The following is a 24,440-nucleotide window of genomic DNA, read 5'->3' on the forward strand; positions in this document are numbered from 1 at the left end:
TGGAAAAACGCTACTCAGATCTGGCCAAATCACAAGTCACTAAATGATCCTTCTGTTTTCATTATGTAACGAATACAAAGTGGGCCTCCTGAAGAGACTCTGCATGAAGTTTATGCATATAAAAGAGAGAAGATACTCAAAACATGTACAAAAGAGCAAACACAGAAAGGACCAGGTGTATAATCGAGCACTGACTCTAAGAGAATGTTCAGCAATGTAACAATGTGACACATTTGGGGAATTTTTCATAATATTTATCCATAGGATGCATTCAAACTATTTCTGTTGGTTGACAAATACAGGGTCATAAAAAAAAACATTTTTATTCAGTATTATTACTGAAGATAGTCTTCAGGCTAAAGTATTAGAAATCAATTCCTCTGGAGGACAAGAAATTTGAGTGGAATAGACAGCTGGACTTATAGGAGGAAAGCAACCTCCTTGCTTTAAGGAGCTGCATTTGAAATCCTCCATTACTTTTAGATACACAGAGCAGATGACAATCAGAACCTGATTACTTGCAGACTAAGTATGTTCCCTGGAAACTAAATATGTCTTAGAGACATTTACTTCCTTTTTATTTAATGGTCATTGTCTTCATTTCAGAGCATAGAATGATCATCAGCTCTTGGTTATGGAGAGCACCAGCCATCACTATGTTTTACACCTAGTTAGTTACTCAAAGGTTGGTCCCAGCAGCACTGGCATCACCTGGGAGCTTGTCAGAAGTACAGACTCTCAGGTCCCACCCCAGGCCTACTGAATCAGCATCAGCATTTTTACAAGACTCCTAAGCACTGCTCTACTGGAGAGAACAATGAAGTAAGTCAGAAGACCCAAGTTTAAGTTTAAGCCTCAGACCCAAGACCTCACATGTATTTAAAAGTGGGCAAGACAGCATTTTTTAGACTTGGTTTCCTCAACGATAAACTGTAGGTAATAGTTGTCATTTTATTTACATATACACCTACCAAAGAGGGTTGTTTTGGGAATCAAAAAAAATGATGGATGTTAACCTCTCTGTAAATTATAAAGCACTATACAAATATAAGGCACTATTGTTAATAATAAATCCAGCTTAATTATACCTGTCCTCGTTTGATCTCTCACAGACCATCAGAAGCATGTTATTAGATTATACTACATTATTAAGATAAAAGGCTCCTTCATGTGTCACAAAGCTCTCAAGCCCCTAATCACATTGCAGCTAAATCCATCTGTTTTCATTACAAACTAAATGCCAAGCAGGCCTCCTCTTAAAGAGACTCTATCTATAACACTTATTATCTTGCCTCAAACATTTGATTTATTCTTGCAATCCATTCTTTTTTGGGCTTTACTATAATTTCCAAGATAACAAACTAACTGGTTTAACCCACTGCTAAGTCTGAGAACTGACCTGCCCTGGAAAAGACTGCTTTTGCACAAGTCCTTGGCTTTTCTGGCCCAGTTAGCAACAGCCTCTCTTCTCCAAAGCAGAGCACGGCTACAAGGCTATAGCTCACATTCAGCATTCTACATGCTGTGTTTTATGCTCAGGGAAGAAATCCAGCTTTCTCCCTAATACCCTCTTATCTTAAAAGAAGTCCATGAATCTGAAATGAAATTTCAGAAAATGAAATTTTCTAAACTGAAATGAAAATTTGAAATGAAATGAAAATTTCCTAAAATGCATCCACAGTATCCAAAAGTTGTTATGCCTTTTTCTTACATATCAAATGAATGCCAGGAAGGTTCTTATAACCAGGGCTTTGTTAACCAAAATTGGATGACTTTAAAAATGAAAATCTAACTAATGCGTAAACTTATTTATTCATGAGTTTCTATAAAACCTAGTAATCAATTAACATCATAAAACGCTACAGCCATTATTAGCATTATAAACTACAACCTTAAACTGACTTTCCAGCTGCTCAGCAAACCCTTTCTCAAGCCAGAGCAAAACAGGCTTCCCTCTCCTGCCGGAGTTGCTTGTGCAGCCCCTACTTCCACCGTCACCCCACATGCTACGGAGACCCTTACTGAGAATTCAGACTCCATGCAGGGGAACAGAAAAGGATTAACACATGCAACTGTGCAGCAACACTTTTAGACACAGTTTAACTTAAAAAAAAAAAGTCTGCCCAGCACAAGAACAATCCCCAAGTCAGCCCAAGAGCAGAGAATTAGTACTATCAGGTGATCAGAAACAAAACCAAGGCAAACACCCATCAAATTCAATATTCAAAGTAATTATTATTAAAAGAACCACCACTGATGCATACTCAAAAACCACTATATCAAGAGGCAAAGGCTACCAGAAAAGCTCCCACTATTTCCTCAAAACGCACTTGGTTTTGATAGAAGATATGACTTTAACACATAAGAGGCACAAAAATAGTACCTTTAAGGATACTTTTTCAGACTAAGGCTACTAGGAGATGTAAGTTCCTTCTCCATGAAGAAAATGAGAGAATAGTGTATGGTATCAATGAGAGCTGCTGGGTAAGCAATCGGCCGAGTGCTTGTCTGTGGAACAGGAAAGGTGTGAGAGCAAGCTGCCTTTTCCTAACAGAGGACTCAGGGTGGGCTCCTACCAGTCTCTGTTGCTCCAAGAGAAGATCTGCTTCTTCCTTCTCCTTTTTGTATAAGATCTCCATTTCCTGTAGCCTAGAAGGAACACAAAAGCAAGAGAGGGAAGAATAAATTACGGAATCGCTGAGCTATTTCATGAATTCTACTACATTTTTAAAAGAAGTGACAGTCATGTAAGCCACATCACATCTGCACACTACCTTTTTTCCATCTCCTGTTTCATATCAATTCCTTGTTTTTCCAGAAGCTCTCTCTGGGCAAAGGTCCAGTCCACAGGCTCAGAGGGGGTCTCAGCAGAAGGAGTCTTCTCCCGCTCAGCCCGTGCTTGCTCCGGGTGGTTAAAACGAAACACATGGTTTTTACCCATGATGATGCGGTTTCCTAGCACAAAACAGAAACAGGGTTAAGAAATCATTTTTCAAATGTAGAGTATCTAAGGTTAATAACCTCACTCTCCCTAATGCAAAAAGATAGCTTTTGGAGTTTTACAAGAACGTAAATCCTAATGCTGACTATTACTTCAACCTTTAAACAAAGAGTTAAAGATTAGAGTTGCTTGCACAAGACAAGTGTTCTGAAGACTTCAAACCTCTCCCAGTCTCACCTGAGCGCAGCTGAACAGGCTGGGCCACCCTCTTGCCATTTACGTAGGTTTCTGAACGTTCACAGGGCTCCAGGGTCACAATAACTAAGAGGAACACAAACTAATGTTAGCATCACAAACCACTGGAAGAAAATAATGGAAAGCCGATGATGATGAGGATTCAAGGTAACTGGAAGAGATTCCTGCAACCAACCAAGTGGCTTAGCACCTATATAATAGTTCATTTTAGGGTACCAAAACCAGGGCTATGGCTCAGATAGAAACAGTTAAATGAATCTAACAAACCTCAGAAGAAGGAAAAAGAAGAGTCAGTTTCAGTGGTATCTGACAGTTCACTATATAAAAATGAAAACTATCAGAAATCTTAAGTATGAGATCTAGGTAATAAGTAGAAACTTAAGATCAAAAGTTAATATTTTGATTAAGGGAGGAATAAATTATAAAGCATAAAAATATTAGATTATTGTTGTTTTGTTAATAACCTGGGCAAAAATCAAGATTGATCTCTTCTTCCCTTTTAGATAAAAATAAATTCTACTGAATTAAGACTAGAGGTCCTCCAAATTTCCCACTACCCAGGATATTTGTTCCACTCTTGTCTATTAAATAATTAACATTCAAGACCAAGCCTAATTGCCTATGCCCTGCTCAATTCTTGGCAGTAACAAAAGGGCTCCTTTTGTCCAGGCTTTTTTCATGTAAAGTAACTATGTCCGTTTCTGCATTTATAAGCAGCCCAGGTTTCCCCATTTTCAAATATTAGATTGTACAAGAAAGTATCACTGAAAGAGATAGGGAATACCAAGTCTTGGGGATTTCTCATAATACAGAAGGAAAAGGTTGTTGGAAAAGCAAAGCCAAGAACTCTCACCATCCCCACTGTTGTTTCTCTCGCTCCGGAAGATACAGTGCTCTTCTTTAATGTGAGCCCCACTCAGCACGATGTCCTGGCGCCGCTCAGCATCTGCTTGGCCAACCCTGAACACAAGAGAAAGTGTTTCCCAGGGAAATTCAGACACAAAAAGCACTGCAAACAATGAGCCTCTTTCTCCCAAAGAATATTCTTTGGTATGTACAAAAAAGGTATTGCCTTTTTTTAATCAGAGGCTTTGAACTGCAAATTCTATTTTCATATGTGATCAACCTCCCTTCATCAGAATAAGAAACGAAGGGGCAATGATACACCAAATAACTCACACAGCATTATAACAAGATACGAGTGAACTAATCTCCTGAAAGAATTCTCATAAGATGGCAGAAGGAAAAATTTTACTTAGGGTCTGGTAGGAAAAAACTATACATGTTAATTTGTTCGGCTGGTTAAAACACTTAAATAATTTGAGAAGAGTAGAGAGGAGAGTTTGTAACTATTTCAGATGGGAAAAACAGCAAATCATCACAAGAAATTTTTCAACAAACAACTTTTTAGTTATTCAATCATCTAAGAGAAAAGAAAACATTAAGTGACCAAAAGAGGAAACAAATGTACCTTGTAATTCCATCTTTGATGTAATAAAGCAGGCATTCAGACATCAGTGGGTCCTCATTGAGGTTAACAAGATGTGGGGTCTGAAAATGGTTACAGATAATCAGTTTGGAGCGAACATCCCTGAGAGGGCTGTGAGAATAACAGGGACTTACAGGAGTGCTGATGGCTTCATGGAAAATGCCCAAAGTACCTAAAAGAGGGACTTCCTTCCTTCTTAGCTGCAATTCCATAGTAAACAGAAAGTACTCTCTTCAGGCCTTCCCAAACTGCACTAATGTATTCTACTTAAAAACATGAATTCTGGAGTAAAAAACAAGATCCAACTCTTGATAAGGTCAAAGTGTGGAGAATACAAAAGAAAAATTAGGGCAGGCTAATTCCATTTCTGGATAGATTAATCATAATTTCTGTAAACACCTGGACAAAAATCTCGAAGGGCAGCAGAATCTGCCACCCTAAATATGCCACTTTGACGTATTGATTATTTTGAGCTGTAGGCACCTGAAAAACAGCACATGCAAAAAGAGTCTTTCTCTAAATTCCCCTTATCTGCCTAAAGACAGACAGTCCCAAAGAAACTCACTTGTCATCAATCCCCTTGCAGGAGTTTCAACAAGTTTCTCTCCAGGAGAGAAAACTGGAGGCTGACACCACACCCAAACTGTCACAAATGGTCACTCTTCCCATCTACTCTTCTAAAGCCCCTTCACCTTTCCTTTTTAAAAGCAATGACTCTCCCCTGGGAGGTTGACCTCCCCCTCCCCTTTCCCTATTAAGATGGCATTTAAGCCGGAATTCTCAGCCATCTCAGGGAGTTACTCATTTTTCCCTGGGTATCTCCCATGTATACATGTTAACAAGCTTTTTTGTTTTTCTCTTGTTAATCTGTCTTCTATTACAGGGGTCTCAGCCAAGAACTCAGAAAGGTAGAGGAAAAATAACTTTTCCTCTCTCACAACCTCAAGAAATATTTAATTTGTCATTTACTTTATAAATATTTTCCCACATCCTCTGTCATTTCCCTTTAAAATTTATCAGTTCTTCCATGGGCGCAGTTATTATTGTCTTTAGTTTGTTAGTCTTTATCTTAAAGAAGAAATTAAAATTACTGACATTCAATAATACATCTTATAAAAATCATCTTCATCTAACTCTAATAGTTCTAAAATCTTTTAAAAACCAACCTTCTTTGGTGAAAATACCCCACTGGAATCCAAAAATAAGTCACATGGTCTTGGGGTCAAAATCTACTCAAGATAGTGCCAGCAAATGTGGAAAAATGAAAGAAGAGTCAGATGAGAGGGTTAAGAAAAGGGACTGCAAAAGATGATTAAAAAGAAATTAGGAAACCCCTACATCTTCCCAACTAGCATCTATTGCTCTCTCTCTCTGTAGGTTAAGATCTTGCTAGTTTGAGAAAGCCAAAGCCCTGTGTGGATAGCGTTCTTTAAAACCTGTCATGACACTGGTCTGAGGAAAAGGTAACCTCAAGAACAGGTTCTTTTTTTTTTTTTTTTCTCTTGCCTTAATAGTATTTCCCTCTAGCTTCGTTGAGATATGAATGACAAAATCTGTATATATTTAGATTGTACAACATGATTTTTTTAAGGTGTACAATGAGCCAATTTTATATATATATATACACACACTGTGCAATGACTACCACAATCAAGTTAACACATCAGAAACAGGTTCTAAAACTGAATTTGGATCTGGTCAGTGGTATGTATATCCATCCCTTCCTCGCTTGAAGAAGTCTAGAAAGTTAAAGCAAGATGGGTAAAGTAAGGAAAAGCTTTAAAACCAGAGATTTCAGTTTGGAATTTTGTGCTGTTTATAAAACAGTATGTATTCAAGTTATTTATGATTGGTGTTAAATGCCACAACTGTACAAGTTGTTATAAAAACTTTCCCCACGGTTCTTAACATTGAAAGATGTTATAAAGTACCTTAAGATACATGCAAAGGCACAATCTAAATTCTATCAAGCTTCTATAACTGTTAAAATCTCTATAATCATAAATAATATATTTGAATAAATAATGTCTTACTGGAGGAAAAATTTTTAAACTGAAAATCACTGACCTTTGGCAATATAAACATATAAAATACTGTTATTATTGTTCCAGGTCTACAGCATGTACCTAACATGTCTTTAAATCAATCTTCTTTGTTGAAAATAACACATCAGAATTTATAAAAAAGAAAAGCCTAACCAAAAGAATCCTAGCAAAAACCACAGGACTATTTCTTACCATATAAAACAAAAGTACCAATTGAAAACTCCCTACCCATTCTATGCTAACAGAGAGAGACCATTATCAGACCCTTGCATGAAGATGTTTAAGTCTCCAATAGCCAATCTGAAGTCATTTGAAGTGAAGGACCATTTACTATTAGTATGAAATATATGCTTTGTACATCATCAAATAACATGTTCTATTACTGTCATATAAATCAGCACAAAAAATAATCATTTCATAATAGTTTTCTAATTTCTAACAATAACTAAGAGGCAATTTAGTTAAGAAAGAGAAAGAAAGAAAGAAAGAAAGAAAGAAAGAAAGAAAGAAAGAAAGAAAGAAAGAAAGAAAGGAAGAAAGAAAGAAAGAAAGAAAGGAAGGAAGGAAGAAAGGAAGAAAGAAAGGAAGAAAGGAAGAAAGAAAGCAAGCAAGCAAGCAAGCATCTTGCTATTCTAGTTAGCTAAAAGGTATCTACTACTTAGCAACTGCGATTATGTAAGTAGGACAGTAACTACTGGAGTCATTTTTTAAAAAAAAACTGAGAAGGGAGCAGAGGAGGCTAGAAGGATGAGGACAGAAATTGTTTACTCAGCACAGTGCTTGTCTATCACACAAACTGTAGAAGCAAACTGAAGTGGTATTTTTCCACACAAACCTGAACAGGTGAAATTGCTTCCAAAGAGTTATAATGCAGGGTTGCTGGCATCTGTGGGAAAATCTACATAGAAAGAGGAGCCCAACTGAAGCAAGACATGCTGGGTTAGGCTGGGAACTTAAGAGAAAGCAGCAATGAAGATGAGTAAACATACTGAATCATGACCAAAAGTTACAGATTTACTGCCTGGGATTTTATTTTATAAACAGTAAACATTTCTGAAAGCATTTTAGAAACAAGCTGGCCTTGTACTGTATGAATGAAATCAGAAATACGGAAATGAAGCCAACACCAAAGATTTAAAAGAAAAGGAAGAGGCACCCCTGAAAGACACCAAGTGCCTCGGTGACTAAGGCAAACAAAAGTGCTTCTGTTTGGTTAAGCTTCACAACACTGTTTCCTACCTTTTTAGGTGAGAAAACCCCCAGGGTTCCTCCATCTTCCCGAATGGCAACTCCCATCTCAGCCAACAAGGCCTCTCTAGGAAAAACAACAAGCACATCAGAATAACACCACCAAAATGTCAAGTAACTCAGTCTAATATGAACTGGGAAATAAAGCACCCAAAGCAAAAGCAACTGTCCACGATTAAAGTCATGGTACAAATGTGAAAGTCTCTGCTTATCCCATCATTAATGAGAAATTATTTTAAGAGAAACAGTACATTCAAAATAAATTATGTTCCTATTTTAGGTAAAGCTATATTCACCCAAACAAGCACTTTTTCACATCTGACTTTGGAGGCAGACAATAATTCATAAAGAATATGTCTACTAATATAAAAAAGGAAGAAAGGAATATTCCCTTAAGATAATACATCCAATTCAAAGAACCATTTCTTAAAAATCCAAGAAAGCAATCAGAAAGTAACTTTGATATAGGGAATATTATCTATAAATTTTCTCAAATGTCATGTTCCCATGCCCAGCATCAGACTGGTTCAGCAATCCTAGCTTAAAATCTCTACAATAAATAAGAAAATTCTAATTGTTTCATACATTCCTTTATACATCAGAATTCACCTCCACTTCATCTTCCATGAAGGGGGAAGATAAGAACTATTATTTTAAAAATGTATATTTAGCCTAATAGCAAAAGTATTATTTTGAGTTATGTTCATCTTTTGAATAGAAAACTGAGAGGCTAAGATAAAATACGGATTTTAAATGTTTGCAACTCAAACTACTTAATCTTACCAAACAGGTTCTATAAAAAGTAACTCTGAAATATGATAATCAGAACAGCTTTTTAAATTTAGGCCTTTATCAAAGGCAGTTATCTTGCAAATTAAAAACCCTATCCCTCAGTATCTTCCATTTTTATATGGATCCCCAGCAACATTTAGTACAGTAACTAAGAACTCAAGTCCCTAGAGAACATTACATTATGTGAATTTCACTTGAGTGTGAATCTCGCCATAAGTCCCAGCCAGGTTCTGTTTGTTTTGTTTTAGGAGGAAAGGTTCTTCGTTTTTACTATTTTGCCTTTTCTTACTATAAAAGTAGTCCAAATTCCCCAGAAAATTTAGAAACATTCCCAGAGTTTAACTTCCTGACCTCTCCATTCTGATGGCCTCTGTTTTACGAAGCTTCTCTTCCCAGGTTTCATTCAACTCAGCAATGATCTTCTCTGATTCCTAAGGAAGGAAATTCACAGTTCAAGTGGCAGACTCTTATAATTTAACATACCATGTCTAGGAAGGACAGCAAGAAGCAGGTGATGCCCTTTAAGGATATGAGGCAGAATCTATTATGATGAGATTTTTTTTCCTTTCTTAATACATAAAGAAATCAGCCCCAGATGTATTAATTCTTTTAAGTCCTAATAAAAATACCTTAAGAGTGTGTGTGTGTGTGTGTGTGAGTGAAGAAAGGTAGTATTAACATTCCAAAATGCAAGGGAATATTTCTCCCAAAGGTATTCATTGCTGTTTTGTTTCATTATAATTTCACCATAACACCGACAGGGTTCAGAACATGCTCCCCCCAAATATGATGCCTCAGCATATTGAATATTTTAAGTTGAAGTGATTTAAGAAATGGTACAAGCAGGAAGGACTCTGATCTCCTCCAGAAGCAAGTCATAAGACCCTCAGGAGATATAAACTCCCTACACCTGGAGGAAAGGAGTGTCCTTATTTCCAAAGATGGGGGAACACCAAGAAGAATCTGAATTAGGCCTTGATAAGGCTTCCCATTTAGTACACGTGCACCTCGTCTTACTGTGCTTTATGTTCCTGCACTTCGCAGGTACAGTGTTTTTTACAGATAGAAAGTCCATGGCAATTCTGCATTGAGCAAGTCTATCGGTACCATTTTTACAACAGCATTAGCTCACTTCGTGTCTCCCTGTCACAATTTGGTAATTCTTGCAATATTTCAAACTTTTTCATTATTACTATACTTGTTATGGTGATCTGTGATCAATGACCTTTGATGTTAGTACTACAGCTCCCTGAAGGCTCAGATGATAGCATTTTTTTTAGTAATAAGATATTTTTTAATTAAGATATATACATTGTGTGCTACTGCACTTAACAGACTACAGGATAGTATAAACCTAGCTTTTATATGCACTGGGAAACCAAAACATCTGTGTGACTCACTTTGCTGTGATAGTCACTTAACAGTGGTGGTCTAGAACTGAATCTCCAGTATGTTCGAGGTGTGCCTGTACTCTTGACTCATCCCCCTCTGTCTTACCACATCTTTCCACAACTTTCCACTCTTCACCAAACTTAGCATAAAAATGCTCATATTTAACACTTCTTTGGGTCTTCATTTCCTTATGAAGTCTCTCATGTCACATAAAACTTGTATTAAATAAACTTGTATGCTTTTTCTCTTGTTAATCTCCCTTTTGTTAAGGGTCCCCAGCCAAGAACCTAGAAGGGTAGAAGGAATGATATTTTTCCTCCTCTACAACACAATATTCCCTGAACACAACCCAATACCCAATACAGAAAGGTTTAGTTTTTTTTTTTTAAGTCTTTTTTTTTTTTTGGTGGGGAGAGGTAATTAAGTTTACTTGTTTATTTTTGGAGGACGTGCCAGGGATTGAACCCAGGACCTCATGCATGCTAAGCATGAGCTCTATTGCTTGAGCTACACCCTTCCCCGAGAAAGGTTTAGTATTAATCTCATCTGAAGGCATGTAGCTATTAGAGTGACAATTTCCCAATCTCTTGCTGAGTGTTTATTACATGTGAGAAATATAAGAACTAAAACATGTTTCCTGATTTCAAGGAGCTTACTCTATATTAGGGAGAGAAAGAAGTAACTGGTCATTTGTTCATTCAATAATTATATATAACCCCATTATATGCCAAGCCCTGTTCTAGGCAACTAGAAGTAAGTCAGGGAACAAAATTTTTACCTTTCATGAGACTTATATTCTAGTAAAGAGACCAAGAAAATCAATCAATTTTAATCAATAAGTCAAGTGTATAGTATGACAGACAGTGATAAGAGCTTTGTAGATAAATAAAGGCAAGGAAAAGAGAGAGTGTAGGGGGAAGGGTGAGGAGGGAGCAATCTGGAGTGGGGTTCTCTGGACAGGGCTCAGTGACAAGGTTCTATGTGAGTAGAGACAAAGGAAAAGCAGGAACTGCCACATGGGCATGTGAGGGAATCGGTAGGAAATGCCTGGCATTTTCCAGGAACAGCAGCAGGGCTAGAGCAGCATGTTCGAGGACTGTGAATGGGAACAGTAGAAGAAAACAACCGAACAGTGTGCTGAGTGCTAGGACTGAAGTATTCGCAGGTCCGCTGGAGTGGGGGATGAGTTGAAGCTGAGTGATACTTACCTTGTGAGTAAAGGATAGGCAGCAGGAACTGATGAGGCAAAAAATGGAGAGGGAAGGGGTACCAAACAAGAGGATGAGCATATGCAAAAAGCAGAAAACGCTAGCCATGGAGATGAAATTAGAAAGTCAGATATGATGGTGATAACAATGATGAGACGACAGTAGTATGATTCAGGGTGAAAAGTCTTAACAGTTCACAAAATACTTCACTGTATAATTCATTTAACAAGCTACTGTACGAAGCCTCTGGGATCCCCAAACATAACTATCTACATAGAAAGAAACTGTGAGTATGTAATACAAGCCCTAAACCCTCTGGCATTTGGTTTTCTGGAATGAAGCATGGGAGCATGTCAAAAAGCCAAGAGTAAAGATTCAAGGCAGCAGCTGCAAAAGCAAAGGAGTACAGAAGTCAGAAGAAACAGAAGAGCATGATGATGATGATGATGAAGGAAAAAAGGAAGGACAACAGCTAGCTAAGCTAGGCAAAGAGCAAAACTGATAAAAGCTAGAAAAGGCCTGGCTATCAGTAAGGTGGATATAAAGGGAGCTATGTAGGAGGTACCCAGAAAAGAAATGAGTCACTTACAAAGTAGAACAAGTCTGCAGGAAAGGTCAGGAGGGTAGACGCATAATCATCTAAACTGGTTCTCATTAACCACCCCCGACCCCCCATTCCGGATCACAACCAGAGGCTGAAAGACTGAAACAGCTACCTGAAGGGTATCCCTGCACAGTCCTCCAACAGGGATGAATAAAAGGCAGTGTATATGTCACTCCAAAGCTAAGTGAGGAAACAAGCCAGCCACACTGGAGCGCCAGCAACCAGGAAAAACCCATACAATTCTGGCAAGGAGTGAGATGGCCAGGAACGGACGTGTCCAGGTACCAAGTTGTCAAGAGCATATATATAATGCGCCACAGAAGTTGCTCAACAACAACTCGAACTAAATGCTTCTAAATGCTTCTGCAAATGACTGTAAAAGGGCAAATATAAGACAAACTGGCACCATAACCTATAAGATGGTAAGTCTTATTGAAGACAGCTGGGTGGAAATCTTTACACTCTCAAGGTGACAACTTTTCCTGGGTTCAATCCCCAGCACCTCCATTGAAAAACTAACTAAATAAATAAACATAATTACCTCCCCCCGGAAAAAAAATCAAAGCCACAACTTCAAAAACAAAGGAATGGTGTAACAGGACGCCTAACCAACAGCACCTAGACTAGTGCCTTTTATATATGCTGCGGTCCACAAGCTACTTATGCTGGTTAGGAAATACAAACTGACCTATGAGATACTTAAAATATTTTTTTTTCCTCACTGGTTATCTTCAGAAAAAGACTATGTCAGAGCAGAGGTTTAGCTGGCTGTGTTAAAGCTATTCTATTTTGGGACAACTGTAAACTCACCCCAAGGAAGCAAAGTTACTGTCTAGGAATCCTCTTACCATCTTCCTGCCAACTCTAATGTGAACTCTGATTTTACTTACCACCTGGAGGGTAAATCAGAATATGATCGCCTTGTAGATAAGAGATTTAATGAGTAACCTGACTAAGGTATTACTTTCATTTTTCATTACAGCTTCAAGTTGTAATTTTTATGTTGTCTAGAAAGCTATTTTTTTAAAACTTTGAAGAAAGGTGAGAGAAAATGATATTGAGTGCCATACCAGCAAAACTTCAGTGATGAAAAAAGCCGTTTACTCTGGAAGCATTCTAGAAATAAAGAGACTGAGGACCAGAGAAACTAAGTAATTATCCTGAGGTCACACTTTTCCCTGAGTTGAGTCTAATAAAGGCACAATCAATAGGTTTTAAAGAAAATATTCTACGAAACAGCTCACTATAAATTAAGAAAGAATGAGGACTATTCTTCCTTCAAGCCTGAGTAACAAACTGAGTATAAAAAAATAGAGATGCCAACAGGAAGACAGCTTTCAGTCTGAGTCATCAACTTACTCTGCAGGCAGGCCTGGCATGCTGGTGTCCAGTGCTGCTCGTGACTCATTCTAGAAGCCTAATTAAAGATTAAACTGAAATTGGGATTCACACTCCAAAAATGAGGAATCAAGGAGACACTTTAAGGGTCCTTTCTTCCTGCAGGTACTGTACATTATAAAATTCTGAAAAAAATCGAGTGACATCAGGAACTTTTTTTTAAAGCTCCAAGGAATGTTGGGCTCAGGCGTCATTCACCTTTGATCTCACACCATGTTGTGCCTAGCCAGTTGTACAGCACTTGGTCCATAATTATGTTCATATGGCTAAGCACAATTTAATTTCTTCATCATGATTCAGTTAAGGTGGCAGAGAAGTCCATAGAACAAGTCAGAAATATTTCCCTGAAAAAAAATTACAGTTTAAGTTGTGATATTTAAAAAGTTAAATGCTTACTACAACATGGAACATTCCTTGAAGCCATCAGATAGGTTTTACTGTACTGAACACAGCATGCTTCAGAAGTGTGTTCCAAGCACTGGGCCCTCAGGCTGCCTAGCACAGCATTTACCCTTGCGTGCTTCTGTAATGGATATCTGTGGCTATTTATAGTCTAAGCCTAAGCAATGGCACTCACAGTACTGACTTTGATGCCAGACTAATAAACACCAGAGCCACCACGTAGTTGCTGTAGCTACATGTTTAAAACCTTTTTAAGTAGGAATCCAAATCAAGGATACAACATCTCAACTTAGTTTGAGTTGCAACTACAAACTGAAAGCAACTGCCCTTCACTCTCTTTTGCCAGAGGTTTGTGGAGGGCTCAGGATATTTACAATGGGTAACGTAGGTCTCTTCCATATGGCAACAGGCTATTCCTGAATGAAGCAATAGTAACACCTGTGTAAAAGTATTCTACCACCTCATCATTTTTTTAAGTCAAAAATAAAGAGAAGTAAAGGGACATAAAATGTTATGAAAATGAATTAACCTCCTCTATTACCATTTTCCATGACAGTATTTTTCTCGTACAATGTCATGTCTTAGGAATGCCACTCCTTAATACTCAACAATCAAACAGTCCAAAAATGAGAAATTCTCAAGCATTTCTATAGTACGACCACTGCCTTGCCCTGTGAACACAAGGTGTTACCTGCCTGCAGCATTAAAACGGAGGTCTGCCAGAACCGAATTCCTACCACTCACAAAACAGGAGCAGAACTAAGGTACTTATGCTTCAGTAAACCACCATGCTGCATTAAAAACCCAAGATTAAATGAAAAACCGTAAAGAAGCTATTTTCTAAAGCTAGGTAAAATGGAAGATGTCATTTATGTTGGCTTAAGCGGGAATTAAAACAGAAACTTATTTCCTGATTAAAGTACTACAGTTCCACTGAGCAGCCAGGCCAGGGAAGGCTTTCTGGAGTGACGGCAGTGTTACTCCTGAGAGACTGTCTGGAAGATACTGGGCGACCTAATGCTTAAAGAGTCTGCTCAACATCTTGACTCAATATTCAACATTATTTTCATCTGGTTCTCCTTGGCAGTTGGGAAGAATTTTTTTTCCTACACAAGATGTGTTAAAGGAAAGTGTAATCTCATTTGGACACGAAGGTAAGATTCAAATAGTAAGATTCAAAAATCCCCAAAGAAAAATAACACTTATATTAAACAGGAAATGGAAGATTTCACTTGTCCTTTCCACAGAACCCCCGCATGTCCCCACTGGCCTGAACAGAACCACTTTGTCACTGTTGCCTATCATGACAAAATACAGAAATAAAAGCCTTTTTGCATACGGCTTCGCTAACATCTTCAATAAAATTTAAAAGTCAATTTTACAACAGTAAGAAATTATCCTTCACTCTGCAACATTTAATGAAAACATTTCCCCCTCCCTCTCTCTTTGCCAGGTATTTTTGAACTTCACTTACTTTCCACTAACATGTTCTGAAGGAAGAAACACAATCATTATTTTTGCTTCCAAAGCATGTTATGGTAGAAGTGCGCAAAATGCCGAGGGAAAAGGTAGGCTGACTAAGAAGCAAAAGCTTGAAATAACCTAAATGTCCATAGACAGATTACTGGAGAAAGAAGTTGTGGTACATTTATACAATGGAATACTACTCAGCCATAAAAAATGATAAAATAATGCCATTTGCAGCAACATGGATGGCCCTGGAGAATGTATTTCTAAGTGAAGTAAGCCAGAAAGAGAAAGAAAAATACCAAATGATATCACTCATATGTGGAATCTAAAAAAAAAAAAGACAAATGAACTTATATATAAAACAAACAAACTCACAGATATAGAATACAGACTTGTGGTTGCCAGGGGTGAGGGGGGTGGGAAGGGATAAACAGGGAATTTGAGATTTGCAGATATTGACTGGTATACATAAAATAGATAAACAAGCTTATACTGTGTAACACAGGGAAATATATTCAATATCTTGTAGTAGCTTACGGTGAAAAAGAATATGAAAATGAATATACGTATATTCATGTATGACTGAAGAATTGTGCTGTACACCAGAAATTGACACAATACTGTAAATTGACTATACCTCAATAAAAAATATATAAAAAAAGAAAAAAAAGAGAAGAAGCAAAAGCTCATTCTTCATACAAAATCTTTTTCAGCCTCACCTGCAAACCAAAATGAGAGCGTCTACCACCTTCAATTACCAAGCTTAAGTCCCTTTTAGTGATGCCATAAACCTTTTCAAATTTAATTTGTCAAAGTGTGTCACTGTTCTCAACAGTCCTGTGGTGGAAGATGCTAAGTACAACATGAAGGGGGCTGCACACTGTGGCAGGGCTGCAACTTCCCAGCTCCTTAAGTTTTTCTGTCCTCCTTGTTTTTCCTACCCTGGTACTCCTTTCTTTCTTTCTTTTCTTTTTTGGGGGGAGATAATAAAGTTTATTTATTATTTATTTGTTGATGGCAGTGCTGGGGATTAAACCAAGGACCTCATGCATGCTAGGCGTGCATCCTGCCACTAAGCTATACCCTCCCCCTCTACCCTGGTACTTTTGAATACAAAGGCCACAAGGTACAGATCAAACTAGCATTCTGGAGGTGACAAGCAGGGAAAGAAAAGGCATTTGTGATGTTGTCACAGTGATTTGATGGATGGCACCACAGGTGACAACTGTCTGCTCTCATTGCATTCACCCACAGGAAGAGAGAACCTATGAGTCAGAAGGCCTTGCTTCTCCTAACTTTCACATTCATGAAGAGAGACAAGAAAGTACATGACAGAGCCAGCAATAATCTGGGAAAGCCACGCTGGGTGCCATGGCAGGTTACCTGCACATGTGGGTCACTAAGATTTGTGACCCCATGTGCACCAGCACAGGAGGAGGCATCTCTTCTATGGCAGTGATCACAGGGCTTTCTACGAACTTACAGAAAAGATATCATTTCACGTGCCTCTGAATAAACCTGGTACAATCTGCCCACACATCTCTCCTTCACATCTCTGCCTGGCCATGTCAGAATCAAGCATTATGGTGAAAAGAAATTAATCACCTTACAAAGCAGCAAATTTCATTTTCAGGACACCTTTGAGTTAGAAAGTTCTTTCATACGCTGAACCAAAATCTCGGTGACTTTTAGTCCTAATTCTGCCATGTGGAGCTATGTATAGTATTTCTCATTGCGTCTGAATTACTTCTTACCTTTAGACGTTCAATGGCTTCCTCTCCTCCGGGTGTAGACATGATTCTCTCCTGAATACTGGTCACAGATGTTAAGCCCACCTGACTATTGAGTGAGCAGGAAGACGGAGATGAAGTAAGGGACCCCATGGATGCTGTGGAAAAATTGCCAGGACGTTGATTCTCAGAGGCTAGCAAGTACCTATGCTTACTGTTCTGAAAATCTTTCAGATCTGGGAGATAGAAAGAAGGGAAGGCAGAAAAAGTGGAAAAAAGGGAAAGGAGCAGAAGAAAAGACAGGAAGGAACACCAGTATAAGAAAGGATAGCATTAAAGCGCCAAGACAAAGACAAGTTATGATACAAAGACAAGTTATAATTGTTCTAGATGGCAGTTCTAAAACATGTCTGTCTTTAATAAAGGTATAATAGAGGTTAAGAACCACTTCTGAATTTCCAAACTAAAAAGTTCCAGAGTGGGTTAACACTGTGCCTGGTAGGGAGTCATCAGAGCCTCAAAGGATATTGCCTAGGAACTGTCCCTCAACAACCATGCTACATTCCTTCTATTCCTTCTGTGGCTCCAAATCTACAATGTCTTAGGTTTACACTACTCTTAAATCCCAATAGTTTGCAACAGTAAGGGAAAAAAGATGATAATTTATTTATCAATATCAATACATATCAGCCTGGCCCAATATTTTAAGGCATTCAGCAGAACTTTCCCAAGAAAATGTTACATTAAAACAAATATGTGAGCTCTTAGTAGTGTTTTCTGTATGCTTAAAAGGATTTTTTAAATATGCCTTCTAAAAAAAGGAGAGGTAATATAGAAATGACAGGAATTTTGTATAAGTCTTAGTTAAGAACTCAGGGCTGATTACCTCAATAGGGAAGAACAACTAGGAAATTACTGAATTTGGTGTAGCTCACATACATCTATTAGAGCAAGCAAAAATTAAGTCTGATTATTTGCTAATTTAAGTAAGGTTCTTACTTTATCTAATAGCATGACCATGAGTCACTGGTAAGCTGAGTTCCTACATGGAATGCAAGTTTTAGAAACATACCTTCATTTACTAAGGTCATCAATAGAGTTTTAAGCTTCGCTTCTAAACTTAGTTTTGGTAAAAAGAGCCACAAACAACAAATTCACTAATTTTCTTTCTCTGATTAGTCATCCTTCTCAAACAGGCACCAGAGGAAATCCACAGGTATTCCTATTTTTAAATTAGCTCATTTTTAAATGTAAGGAAATCTACATTGCTTAAAATTCATATTTAAACTAAGTAAGTTTTCCTTAAAGGATATAATGTGAGTCAACACAGACAGTCAGAAAAAACATTATTAGCTTTCTCTGGGTCTATCCATCTGAACTTAATCAAAGCTAGTTCTTGAAGCCAGTTAAAACGTTGCTTCAAGACAGTTTGAAAACCACCATCTGCAAATACAGAACACAGGAAAACAAGCAAGTTTTAAAAGGGGATAGGAACTGGAACAAAAAATTAGCCATCTGGTGATGGCAGCCAGGTGGGAAAGAAAGAGATGGATGGAGTTTAGGAGGTCCAACTGACACATGCAAGCCCTGAAAGGAATTAAGAGTAGTGATCAAAACAGAAACTTAGAAATAATCAGGGCCGCTTTCCTGCACGGATACAGAATTAAACTTAGTCATGCATAGCTTTTTGGGAGATGCCACAACTGCTTAGAAAAGAGTGAGGAAACAAGCTGGCAGCAGCACCACCTGGAGCACAAAAGCAAGAACAAGAGGGTATCTTTCCCACACCAGTATCAGTCAGCTTTGGAAATCTCAGACAGAGCTGTTCCAGTCCAAGAGTCACTCTGCATTCAGACATTATCGTGTCTTCAAGGCCTAACCTCATCACAGCAGCCAGGGCTACATTTGGTTTCTCATATGTATTTCTCCTCACTGTCTGCCAAGCCTTATTACATGCCCTACTATAGAAACAAACAAACAAACAAAAAAAAGAGTAAAAATCTAAAACTTAACCCCCAAAATCAAGATTCTTCTTTCATTCTAAGATAATTCTTTGATGAATTATCTTAAAAGGGTAAGAAGTTATTTTCTCACCAACATAATGATACATATGGAGAGACTAATGAGGTGTGATCCTTTATAAAATGGCCTCATTTCAAGTACACATTTTAGATACCCAAGTTTTAAAAATTTAATCTGTAATTCATGAAAAAGAAAAAAAGAAGTTTACCTAACCATCAAATAGCCGAGGCCCAAGATATGGAAGAAATCACCTCAGGACAAGCACAGGTGAGTCCAACATTCACAGAGCTACTCAATCATAAAGAGTTTGGCCAACTAGAAGTGACTGCTTTTAATTATACATACACTAAGGCTCAGAATTACATGGCTAATTAAAAAGAATTTTTCTATTAAATAATCAGACCCTGAAGGATCAAGAGGCCAAAAAAGGTGTAATAACAATTAAAAACTAAGGCTCTGAATTACACTACCCAGTCTGACCACACAGAAACCATGGGATCTCACTTGGTAAACTAACCACTCCAGGCAGCAGTGTCCTCACTGGTAAAATGGGCAAAATGGAACTTCTTCAGAGTCATTGATAGGATTAAATTGATAATACCGTCCGGACGCCCAGAACAGGTCCTAGCATATTACAGACACTCAGTGTGAGCTACTGTCATCACTTATCATCACCATCCCTGACTCTGGATTTAATTCAGTCACATAAGTGGGAAAACTGAACAGCAGAAGCAGCAAGAGGTTTTTAAGTCTCTCAACTTTATCCAGGCCACAAACTGAAATTCAGCAAAGACTGCTTTGCTAATGGAAAGGGCAAAAACAGGATCATTTCTGAATCTACAGTGTGCTCTGTCTGGGATTTCCCTGTTAGCATTGCTGGCATGCAAAGCTCTTTAAGGCTGATCCAGCAGAGGCAGATTAGCAAGTCAGAGTACTGGAAATAACCAATACATGAAATACACACATTTGCCTCCACTTCCAGAGTAATCATCGATCAATGGATCAACTGAAGGTAAGCAAGAGGGAAAATACAAGAAGGGTCAAAGTTCAGGTTCAGCAGTGACACAAAGAGGGAACAGAGCAGTATTTGGTATTTGGGAAGATGGAAAAATTAACATTTAGAATAACACATTATCATTTTACAAACTGTACCCATTCATTTTAACTCCGGTGCTAATCAGTAAGAACTAAACTAGAAGAGGCCTTGAAACTCTTCTTAGAATTCCAAACAAAGTAATATTAATCTTACATTCAAAAAATAAAAATATGCTTTATTAAATAAACCCATATACTATTCTACCTGAATAATGTAGTTAGCTCACTTAGGAGAACCTCTGACTAGATATTATGTAGGCAGATCCCTGAGGTTAAAAAAGATTCATCTTATGAAAACATTGTAAGACTCTCTGGAAGTCTAATTCTTGAACTTGATAAGAACTGGTTATTTTCTCCTTCATAAGTTTATAAGGAATGGGTTGGGGGGGCATTCAACCATTTTGTAGGAGGGTAATTACTCAAAGGTAAATCTTATCTGAAAGGAGACTGTAATGGTGGGTTTCTTACATATATATCACTACTATACTAATCCAGAGAAATCTATAACACAAAAATTAAAATTTCATGTAACAATTATATGAAGTGATTAATTTCTCAGCAAAAATAAACGTAACATTCCAAATAAACTTCACTGCTGATCTAAAACTGAAGCCTAATAAAAACACAAGTAGTGATGTATTATGTTTTAAAAACTAATTTCATGAATTCAAATGGATTATGTGGTACATAGCACATACAGGAATTCTGAGATCATTTTCATCGGGCTTTTTAAGAAGTTAGGAAAAAACAAAACCCAAAAAACTTTTTCTCTACCACCTAGTTTCATCAAGTTCCTTAAATCTAAGTTTAAGTGTAAGAACCCTGGAGAGGAAAGTGGATTTTGTGTTGATCCTCAGTTCACTTACTATCAATAATGTCTCCCAGCCCCTGAGCACGAAGAAGGTCCTTCAGTCGTGTCACCTCCTCCTTTAATTCACGAACCAGTTTGGCATTGGGGTCCTCATTGATAACAGCATTGCATTTAATCTGTTTTGCACGATCTGCATATCTAGATCCAAAAAGAAAACACATTTTTACCATTCCTCAAATGCTCTACTTCTCATAAGTAACATACCATTATTTCTAAATCAAACAGTTTGAGTATTTACATATTTTATGAGCCTTAGTAATAACACATTTGCAGAAAGCTTTACAGTACCTTATAAAGATGAGGAAAAAGGTGCCAATGAATTTAAGTGATTTACTCAAGATCATAAAGGAAATAAATATCAGAGAGGACTCTATAACTAATCTATTAGACAATACAGTGTTTGTTTCATTATATCAAAAATATTTTTAATGGGAGAAGAGTTGAAAGTTTCAGATTAAAGTAACAGAATCCATTCGTACACAGAATTATCCTATTAGTAAACATACTGTCAGTAATTTTTTAAAATATTACATATACTCATAACTATTGCTTTTTATGATGTGAGCATTCTATAATGACAAACACGAGGACAGTTCTTTTTATAGAAATGAATACTGTAAGAAATTTTTATTATCTAAAAGTTATCCAAAAAATTTAGTATCTTTCCTATGAAAAAGTTCCTGCGTTCCTCAATGAAACTGAAAACTGTAAACAGGTAAATTTTATTATAATAAAAATCATTTTTCCCCATGTTTTCCCTGTTATGAGAGGGATGGCTCATTATTTACTCAAGCAACTACCCACACAGGATAAAAAAAAAAACCATGGCATAACAAGATGACTTATGGTGGCACTGTGTTCTGTTCAGATGCTGAGATCAAACTGGAGTACCTCAAAGTGCTCAAGGTTTCATCATAGTTGATATCTGCTGGGCTCAGAGCAGCAACCATTGCAGTCCGAGAATTGCCACCTAAAAAGATGAATTATGATTACCTCAAATCATACTCATTTTAGAAAGAATTTTATTGAATGTGTCCAATCAGACAGCACAATCTCAGCTGTAAGATTTAATCTACAGATTTTTTTGAATGTCCCCATGCCAGGCACTGTAATGCACAAATCTTGGTGTCTGGATGTAACGTGTCCAGTTTCCCTCTTCGCACTAAATCAAGATCTCAGACACTCCACCAAAGCCACTCCTAGTAATGTGAAAGTCACTGGTGACATGGACAGTCCAACAGGCCATTCTCTGCCACTTCCTTCTATCAAAAATATCTGATGCAGCTTATCACTCCCTCTTTCCTGAAGAAAAGGAGGGAAAAGGGGTAAAGGAACAATGAATGGAGGGCAGTGACCTCAAGATCCAAAAACAGCAAAGAGGAGTAAGGGTTAGTCATGTCTAATTATGTGCACATCAGAGCAGCATGGGATTTTCAAAAAGGAAGAAGGAACAGAAGTTTGAAGCAGGTGTGTGGTCAGATAAACAACTACTTCAGAGTTCATGTCCTGAAGTCAATGAGATATAGGAGTAAAATCCTGATTTAAAGGTGAACAAATCCAGGGAAGTAGCCAAGATGGCAGAGTAGGAAGACTCTGAGCTCACCTCCTCCCCAAGGCACACCAGCTATTTACAGGGCAATTATTGATAAACAAAAAAACGGAAAGACTAGCAAAAAGATCTTCTACAACGAAAGTATCAAGAAGGAATCACAATGAGATAGGTAGGAGGGTGGAGATGTGTATAGTCAAGACTCATAGCCCTGGATGGGCAACCCACAAACAGAAGGATAATTACAACTGCACAAGTTCTCCCCAAAGCGTGAGGAGTCTGAGCCCGACATGAGACTCTTACACCAGAAGACGAGCCCCCAGAATGTTTGGCTTTGAAGCCCAGCAGGGCTTACATCCGGGAGAGCCAGAGGGCTGTGGAAAACAGACTCCACCCTTACAAGGTGCACACAAAATCTCACACACTCTGGGAGCCAGGGCAGAAGCACTGATCTGAAAGGAGCCTGGGTAAAACCCACATGCTGATCTTGGAGGACAAGAGGTAGGAGCTCACCCCGGGGCACATAGATACTGGCAGCAGCCACTTTTGGGAGCTCATTCTATCACAATGACGCTGGTGCTGGCAAGCTCCATTTTGGAATCCTCCCTCCAGCTTACTAGCACTGGGACTGGCCCTGGCCACCAGCAGGTCTGCTGCTTTAAGACCTCCAGAACCCACAGCCACTCTGGGACCCAGCCATGTCTACCAGAAGGCCCAGGACCCGGCCTCACACACAATTGCTCTGGCACTAGCCCCAGGGACCCCTAGGGCCCTGCAGCCAGAGACCCTTGGACCTGGCTTCACTAACTAGCGAACAGGCACTAGCCCTGGGACCCCCTGGGCTCTGGTCCCGTCTACCAGCAGGCCGATATCAGCTCTGAGACATCCTGAACCCCTCAGCCAACTACTCCAGAATCCAGCCCCACTCACCAGTGTAACAACACCAGCTTTGGGACACTCCAGACTCTGCAGCCAGCCCTGTCAGGAACTGGCCCTGCCCACCAGCAGACCGACAATAGATCTAGGACCCCCAGCAACACAATCACCAACTCCAGAACTCAGCCCCACTCACCAATGGTCAGCAGCCTCCATACAAGGCAGGACCTAGAAACCAACCAGACTGGGGGTCAGCCACACCTACCAGACTGCTCACGGTAGTCAGCCCACCACAACAGAAGGACCCACACAGCCCAAATAGCACACAGCTCTGGTAACCAGAGAGAAGTACACTGCTGGGATGCACAGGACATCTCCTACAAAAGGCCACTTCACCAAAGCCAAGACACATAACCAACCTACCAGATATGTAGAAATAAAAACAGCAGATTAGGCAAAATGAGGCAACAGAGAAATATGTTCAAAATGAAGAACTAGAAGTAGAAATAGGCAATCTACCCAACAGAGTTCAAAGTAATGATTATAAAGATGTTCAGAGAACTCAGGAAAAGATGAATGAACAGAGTGAGAAGTTAGAAATTTTTAACAAGAGTTACAAGATATAAAGAACCAGAAAGAGATGAAGACTGCAATAGCTGAAATGAAAAATACACTAGAAGTAATCAATAGCAGATTAGATGAAACAGAAGAATGAATCAGCGAGCTAGAAGATGGAGCAGTGAAAATTACTTAAGATGAACAGAAAAAAAAAAAGAAATGAGGACAGTTTAAGAGACCTCTTGTACAACATCAAGTGTACTAATGTGACCATTATAGGTGTCCACAAGGAATAGGGGGAGAGAACATATTTGAATGTATCACAGCTAAAAACTTCCTTAACCTGTAATATGAAACAGACATCCAGGTCCAGGAAGCACAGAGAGTCCCAAACAGGGACCAACCCAAAGAGGACCACACCAAGACACATCATAATTAAATGGTAAAAATTGAAAGATAAAGAGAGAATATTAAAAGCAGTAAGGGAAAAGCAGT

The 24,440-nt window shown here is 38.4% G+C and overlaps 1 protein-coding gene across 7 annotated transcripts in view; it reads right to left on the bottom strand.

The window, feature by feature from the left end:
• The window catches only part of KIF1B (kinesin family member 1B), a 135,564-nt gene that overhangs the window by 61,888 nt on the left and 49,236 nt on the right, over positions 1-24,440 (bottom strand). For 3 of the 7 annotated variants that reach the window (XM_074377450.1, XM_074377454.1, XM_074377456.1), the window contains exons 11-21: positions 21,854-21,932; positions 20,958-21,100; positions 19,961-20,002; positions 16,999-17,210; positions 9,122-9,201; positions 7,970-8,045; positions 4,668-4,747; positions 4,050-4,156; positions 3,179-3,262; positions 2,775-2,955; positions 2,577-2,649 (exon numbers count right to left, since the gene is read on the bottom strand). In XM_074377450.1, the coding sequence (XP_074233551.1) occupies positions 2,577-2,649; positions 2,775-2,955; positions 3,179-3,262; positions 4,050-4,156; positions 4,668-4,747; positions 7,970-8,045; positions 9,122-9,201; positions 16,999-17,210; positions 19,961-20,002; positions 20,958-21,100; positions 21,854-21,932 (1,157 nt within the window). The remainder of the gene's footprint in view (positions 1-2,576; positions 2,650-2,774; positions 2,956-3,178; positions 3,263-4,049; positions 4,157-4,667; positions 4,748-7,969; positions 8,046-9,121; positions 9,202-16,998; positions 17,211-19,960; positions 20,003-20,957; positions 21,101-21,853; positions 21,933-24,440) is intronic. The other 4 variants (XM_074377453.1, XM_074377455.1, XM_074377457.1 and 1 more) reach the window with 2 other exon arrangements.

The sequence above is a fragment of the Camelus bactrianus genome, chromosome 13, assembly GCF_048773025.1.
Source record: "Camelus bactrianus isolate YW-2024 breed Bactrian camel chromosome 13, ASM4877302v1, whole genome shotgun sequence".
NCBI lineage: Eukaryota > Metazoa > Chordata > Mammalia > Artiodactyla > Camelidae > Camelus > Camelus bactrianus.